The sequence below is a fragment of the Triticum aestivum genome, chromosome 6B, assembly GCF_018294505.1.
Source record: "Triticum aestivum cultivar Chinese Spring chromosome 6B, IWGSC CS RefSeq v2.1, whole genome shotgun sequence".
Classification (NCBI taxonomy): domain Eukaryota; kingdom Viridiplantae; phylum Streptophyta; class Magnoliopsida; order Poales; family Poaceae; genus Triticum; species Triticum aestivum.
Genome location: NC_057810.1, coordinates 181,583,352 through 181,590,627, shown reverse-complemented (window position 1 = coordinate 181,590,627; position 7,276 = coordinate 181,583,352). Strand labels below are relative to the sequence as shown.

Here is a 7,276-nt window from a genome sequence, read left to right as displayed (position 1 = left end):
GCGGTGGTGTGCGTGCGCGCGCCTGCCTTTGCAATCCAACTTTAAATTTGTCGCAATCCGCAACCAAGCAAACACAAAACCAAACCAAACCAATTGTAACACGTTGGCAGCGCCAAAAGAGACTGCGACGCGACGTCGAAACGTTGCGGCGAGCACCGAGATCACAACAGGCATCAGGGCCTGAAGAAACTGATATGTGATTGGGCTGAGAGGCCGTCACATTCACCCTCCAGATAGACCACTGGCCTCAGGAGAAGGGAAATCATTTTTCTTTCAGCCATCAATTCAATGGGTGGGCACTCAAAAATGGTCAATCAGATAGGGACCCCAAAAGGCACATGGCATGCCTTTGCAGGTGGCAAATTATACGTACACAATTGTTAAATGATCAGGTGACTTCCCCCTCTTGGATCTATCTACATGAGCTTCCCAGGACCATATCGATCTCTTTTTTTACTGAGGAACAGCACTGCTAGTACGTGCTATTTGCCATCTTACTTCTTACTGTTACTGCAGACACTTCTAATTGCTATCTGTCATGATAATAATAGAAATATTAAGTTAAAAGTAACAACATTCAACTCATACGTTGCTTATAAACACAGGGAACGCAATATATATTTCAAGTCGAACGTAGAAGGATTAGCTCACTAGTCACTAACTCAACTAAAACTTGGAGAGTTTATCAGGATTAGCTCACTAGTCACTAACATAATTTCATGCAATAAACTCCTACTAAAACGTGGAGAGTTTTACCACAGCTTAAAGGCTTATCCTCGGCTAACATCGTCAATAGTTACATTGTGGAACCAGAACACTATCAGTGCACAGAATATGACCAAAACAAACATTAGGGGCAACACGGGTAAAGAGTCTAATATTAGAGGCCCTACATCAACAGCATTGGTATTCCGCGGAACAAATCCGCGTCGGCGTGCATACCAAATATGTCATAGTTACTACTAAATGGTCTATATCACATGCATGACATAAACATCAGAACGCTGACGGCTTTGCGCTACACTTGATCTATGTGCTTTGGTTCCAGTTCACAAGACTAGGGCGAGCTGCAGAAACATACTTAAAAGCCGAGGGTCGCAGGCTCCACATCTTCAGAACTCGACAGAACCCACCGACGCAATTACGGTGCTCAGGCTTCTCGATTCCTGCCTGCCAGCGTAGTTATCACAACTGTTGCCGAGCATCCTCGCAGGAGCCGAGCTCAGGAGGTCGATGCCCTGCTTTCCCATCTGCTGCACCTCCTGTGGCGTAAGTATCTTTATGCAAGATACGCTGTTCACGAATTCCCTGCAGATTACATGATCCATGAATGTAAGAGTGGACACAGAAACAGCGGCAAAAGATTCTTGGGAAGTTGTTGCCTAAAAACTTACTGCCACGGATCATCGCCAACTAGAAGGATATCATCCTCTCGGTCAACAAATACAAGCTGCCAGCCTGATCTTGCAGGGTCCTCCAACTGGCCCTCGAGGCCAAATAGGTGCCCTACCTCACTACGAAGTTCATGGTAGCTGCTAAACTTAGTGATGTCCAGCAACCTTCCAAAGGTTCCAGATTTGTAAACCTACATGACAAGTTTGTCAGTTCAAAGTGCTTTCATGGAAAAAAAAATAGAAATGTTACTGGTACGATTAGGTGGATAAGTCAATTCGGTCACCTTCACGAACGCTGCAGTCGATTGATTTACATGATCAGAATTTTCCGAAAATGACGCATATCCTGATTCATCTAAGCAGCCTGAACTAGCTAGTGCTTCATTCAACGGAAAATCATTTTGAGAAGGGCTCAGGAAATTGCACGTGGAATATGGAATCGTGCTCGAATCATTGTCGTCCTGAAGGCTTGCAATGCAACCATTGTCCTCCTGAAGGCTGGGAATGCCACCTTGCATTAGAAGTGACTGAGAGTCTATATTAACACCAAATAAGAGGTGATTTTGATTATCAGAATTCCCATCTTGATCCACCAAGCACTCTCTTCCAGGCAATGGTGCTAATGAGGAGCTTTGTGGTATATTAGAAGGCGCTGAATCCAACTGTTGTATATGCGACGAGTTAACATGCGAGCTAGAAGGGATCACAGACTCCATTGCAACCCGCTTAGATGACCATGGGTCAGAGACAGGCAAAGGGGTGGTTCTTGGCACGCCTTGGAGGTTCGAACCTGCTTCTGAAGGAAATGGTCTCAATGTGTCATGCATGGACGGGATATTCGATGGAGAAAGAGAGCTGATATTTCTGTCTTGAAGGTTCTGCTGCTGTGAGAACGCTGAAACTGTCTGCAATGTGGAAGGTGGAGACTGATTGGTGGAGGAAAGCTGGGAGAAAACCGACAACCCATTTGGTACACACTGAAAGTCAGGCGAGTGCTTCTGTTCTTGCATTTGTTGATGTTGTGGTGTTTGCATGCACTGTGACTGTTGCTGCTGGTGCTGGTGGTGTGATTCTTGCTGCTGCGGCAGCGGCGATTTCTGCCCATTAAAGGATTGGCAGCGCTGAAGCTGTTGCTGGAGGTACTCAGGCTGATTATGGCCTTGGATTGCACTGTCATTGATGTTTTGGTGGTGCATCTCCTGAAACTGAGGCTGCACTTGCTGCAGAATCTGACTCGATAGAAGAGCAGATCTACCAGCAATGTTCTGAGGCTGCTGGAACTGCAGCAGTGTAGGCGATACTTGCTTCGTCGTGTTCTGAAAAGCTGCTGCTGACATTGCATGGTACATGTCAGGTTGCAGACCAAGTAGGGAACTATCCATCCTTGGCTGCATCCAAGGACTCATACCAAGTCCACCAAAATTGAATGACTGGAAACCTGGGTTTGCTCCATCTCGAAGCCACATGAGAGAAGAGGTCAAGTCATCCTCCTTTCCACCTGCAAAAACCATCACAAGTAAGATCACTTTTACCATTATAAAATGAACCGGTAAAGTATAAACCATTGATTGTTCACTGATATCGTTTGAAGGTATTGACTAAAGATGCAATCGTCACTTGTACCATATAAGGAAGGCAATCCTGTTGGCCAAGGCCGCTTCAGTCGCATAGGGAAAGGAGATGAATACATCGGGTAAGTCGTCAGAGGCTCAATCTCCCATAGAGACACCCTTGGTTGCCTCTCTCCAGCAGTTGACTCATCCCATCCAACCTGCATGGTTCAAGAAAAAAGAGGGCACGCTCAATTTTAAAGCACATGGCAGAAGATGTCTAAAATATAAAAACATACCATCAACTTGAAATCAAACTATTACGCAAGTAAAGGTCCGCCTTTAGTGACAAACAGATAATTCTTATTTCAAGATCTACCTTAACAGAACGCCAGTGTGAGTTCGGCCAACGAGCAGGATCAAGGTCACTTATTCCTGTAATTGTTCCCATGTATCTACAAGAACACATGGGCAGTTTAGGCCACGTATATCACGTGCTACTGAAAACATGGAGCTCACTACAACAGAGCAGAAAACAAGCAAGATAGATATACATATAAAAACGGACACAAGTTTAACGGAGCCAAGTGAAGAAGTGGTGATAATTTAGGGAGTTCTGAAACAAGTTATCTATACAGACAACACAAAGAACAAGATATAAAAGGCATCAAATGACTTGTCTACATTCGATACTTCGGGCAAGTGGAATCAAGATAAGGAAAGAGCTCCATGTGATGTACACACAACATCACATCACTATAAGAGATAAACACAGTATTGACATACCGCCTGACACTGGATTCTTCTGTCTCGAAAAGCATCCGGAAACGCATGCCCACAGATATACGGGTATGGTACACAGCCTTTACATACTTAGCCAATGGTATGACAAACTCTGAAGGGCTTGCTCTGCAGAACACGTGGACAAATCTGAGTATCTGAGAGGATAATGATCAGATATATGTAAGAAGTTGTTCTACCTTGGATTATAGAAAATAGTGAACCGGCTATTTGTTGATGCAGCATGAGCAGCTGCAGCAAGAAGACCAATATGCATGCTGTCACTAGACAATACTGATGATGGCATAACCGTTTGCGATCTATTTGCTCGACGTATTCCAAGAAGCAGCTGGTTGTTGTCATTCCTGATCAACCAAAGACACAAATGAATATCAGCAGAGAACTCTGCCAAGAACAGTAGGGTATGGATGGAGAGCACTAGCTGTTCAAAAAATAAATAAATTGGAAGAGCAGATGTACCAGATAAATAGGACAGAGTCTCCAGCAACCAGTCTCTTCGCACTTATAAAGATGCTCCAACCTGTCGTCAGAAGATGCCGCTTTGGTTGACCTGCACCAACAATTTGATTTGAAGTTATTTTACATCATATACTAGTTTTTGAATCTTACATGAGCTGCATCGAGCAAGGCTGTATGAAATGAGGGTATATACAAGGCTATACGCACTATACACTACCAAAAAAATCACAATCATAAGAACCAAGAAAAGTAGCTGCAAGATAACTAACCTCGAAAGATATGACGGAATTTCCACTCATTGCCATGAAGGTCTTTTGCCATCAACTCCTGTGCTGGAGGCTGCTGAGTGAAATCCTACAGAATTATCGAAGGAAAATATATAACTAAAATGATACAGTTCAGTTGATCTGAAAATATAACATGACGGTTCGAAAGATACAGCAGAGAATTGCTGACCAACAGCACGTACCAGCGGAGGAAACACCTTCTCCGCAGCTCGGCGGGGAACAGAGAATCCACCATGGGTACTGGTGTCACTTGCAGTTAATGTTTTGCAAAAATAATTCGTTGGTTGTTTGCTAGCATTGCCCAACTCAGCAGGTAGAAATGGGTCCTTGAGTTCTTGCTGCAAACAAAATCAAGATACAGTCTAAGTATGCTACAAACAGAAGTACACGGACAGATGGCACTAGTTGGAAATCTGTATTACTGGGCTGAGTGGCTGTAACGTCATTTGTGCATAGACCTCGTCTGTCTCTGCATCAGCCTGAAGAAGGAATGAAAGCAGCAAAGTTTATGAGACAACGCTAATGCTGGTACTGCTTGGGTCTTGAAACAGATTCGTTATATCGATCCGAACTCACGTGCATGGTCACATTATGCAGTTGGCATATAAGCTGTGCAGGCAGGTTCGGATAGTTGGGGATCTGAGACTCCATTTCCTTGTTTGTTGATGCCGATACCTATGGTAGAAACTCAACCATGTGAGTCCATTAGTGTCTTAAAATCTTCAGTTCTGGCAGAACCATCTAAGAACTGCTGCAAGACATGGAATTCAAAAGGGAACTTGCGAAAATGAAATCAATTTTGCAACCATTACTGGTACTTGTAGATATTCTACAACATCTCACGGTCTAAATCGTTCTACTGAGAGGAAGAATAGTAACCTGCTCACTATGACCTTGAGGAAAATACAACACCCGACTGCCGACCGCAGGCAAAGAAACGAGGGGGCCGGCACAGGCGTGCCACAACTCTGAGTTTAGGCACTTGTGCTCTTCTGATACTGAAAAGGGAAAAATCGTCTGAGAAGAAGGCATAAAAGATATATATAAAGTTCAGTTAACAACACTAGCAATCCTGCATCCAAGTTCAGAAAAATGGTTCCTGCATCCGACAAGTAATAGTAGTACTTTTGCACCTTTCACTGGGAAAATAATTTGGCAAGAAACTCTGCGCTATTAAATATTAATTTCTTTATAAACATTTAAATGGCAGATTGTAAAGAACCAGAAACAGTGTCATCAAGTGTATTAGTGATAAATTAACATGACAGTTATGTTGTCAAGAAGCATAAATCACCCAAAGAAGAATAAATTGATAGGTTGATGGGGCTCACATGATTGCACAGATTTAAAGCGAGAGAAGCGAAAACTGCCAACTGAAATGCCAAGACAGTAATACCTTCCGGCGATGCCGGCTGATCTGGCAGGCCACCGCCGGCGGCGGCGGACGGCGAGAGATTCATACTTGACGAGCGAGCTAGAAGGCAACACAGGAGCCCAGGAGACCGAGAGGCGAGGGAGCAGAGAAAACGAAAGAAGGCTTTGTTTTCCTGTTTCTACACCAAATCACGAGCGCTTCCAAACAGCATCACCATCGCTGTCTCCTCCCCCAAACCGGCCAAGCCAAACCTCTTGCCTCCGCCGCACCCGGCCCGAACGCGCGGTCCTTTTCGATCCGAGAACTCCGAATTTTCGAGCCTCTCGATCCAAGAGCCCCAGCCCCGCCTCCGGGAAACCTTCCGGAGCAGGCGGCGGTGGCGGCGGGAATGCGCCGCCTTTGCGGCCGCGGGAGCTAGGCAAAGAAACGCGCCTCCCGATTGCGAGAAGGCGGCGGCGCCTCAGATCTCGCCGCCACGCGCTCCGGAACGGCAGCTCCCGGCTCCGGAGGACCCGGCCGTGGCTCCACGGCAGATCCGCCCGCTGCCGCCGGTGGCGAGCAAGCTGCCGCTGCTGCTGCTTCTTGCCTGTAGCTTCCTGGCTGCTCGTGCTACTGTGCTCGTGCTCCTAGTTAGAAGTGAGAGAGAGAGAGGGGGAAGTGCACTTCTTCTTCTCGGTGCCGTTCTTCTTGCTGCAGCTTCTGCGCCTTGTGCTGCTGCTCCAATGCAGTTCTTGGGGTTTTAACCCCACGAGTGGTGCTCGCTCTCTCCCTCTCTCTCCCTCTTCTCTATCATGCCACTTTAAAAACCAACTTTTTCTCTGTGCAACGTGCATGCTTCTGGTAAGTTTTTTCTACATTTCTTCTCCACCGCCCCCGTGTAATTCATGCAAGTAGTCAGGTATGTACCCGGCTGAAAAGGTACACTTCTAACACTGAAGTAAATTATCATGCAGGCCACAGCATAACTTGCCACGTCAGATTTGCCGTGTTTGAAAATATGATGTCAGATTTGTAGTGAAATCTACTCCCTCCGTCTCAAAATAAATGACTTAACTTTATATTAATTTTATATTTATCTTTTATCATTAGCTGAATTTAGTTTCTACAGCAGACAGATTTCACTTTGAAGTTTCACGAGTATCAGACAAATTGGTCGACGAACAAACGTCAATGTGTTTTCCATGGCTGCTGTACGATTGAAAAAACCCTCTGTGCAACTCGATCTGTTGATAAAGAGATGACGGAATGCTCAGGTAGTATGGAATATCGAAACGTGTTTGAGAGATATGAGAAGGCGCCAACTTCTCCTAGTAGTAGTGTATACATGTATTTTTCAGTCGCGGTCAGCTAGTGGGCTTTTTCCGTCCCGTGTAGATCCCCCCGTGATACTGCCTTTTTGACCAATGTTTA

The 7,276-nt window shown here is 45.3% G+C and overlaps 1 protein-coding gene across 1 annotated transcript; it reads right to left on the bottom strand.

Moving 5' to 3' along the window:
* Positions 1–750: 750 nt before the first annotated feature.
* Positions 751–6,640, bottom strand: LOC123136458 (auxin response factor 6). Its single transcript, XM_044555832.1, has 14 exons — positions 5,888–6,640; positions 5,371–5,489; positions 5,068–5,166; positions 4,914–4,970; positions 4,674–4,829; positions 4,474–4,558; positions 4,205–4,295; positions 3,925–4,089; positions 3,731–3,853; positions 3,324–3,399; positions 3,018–3,165; positions 1,679–2,892; positions 1,395–1,585; positions 751–1,308 (listed from the first exon to the last, which is right to left on the bottom strand). The coding sequence occupies exons 1-14, from the start codon at positions 5,949–5,951 to the stop codon at positions 1,113–1,115; spliced, it is 2,784 nt and encodes a 927-aa protein (XP_044411767.1). The 5' UTR covers positions 5,952–6,640; the 3' UTR covers positions 751–1,112.
* Between the last annotated feature and the right edge of the window lie 636 nt (positions 6,641–7,276).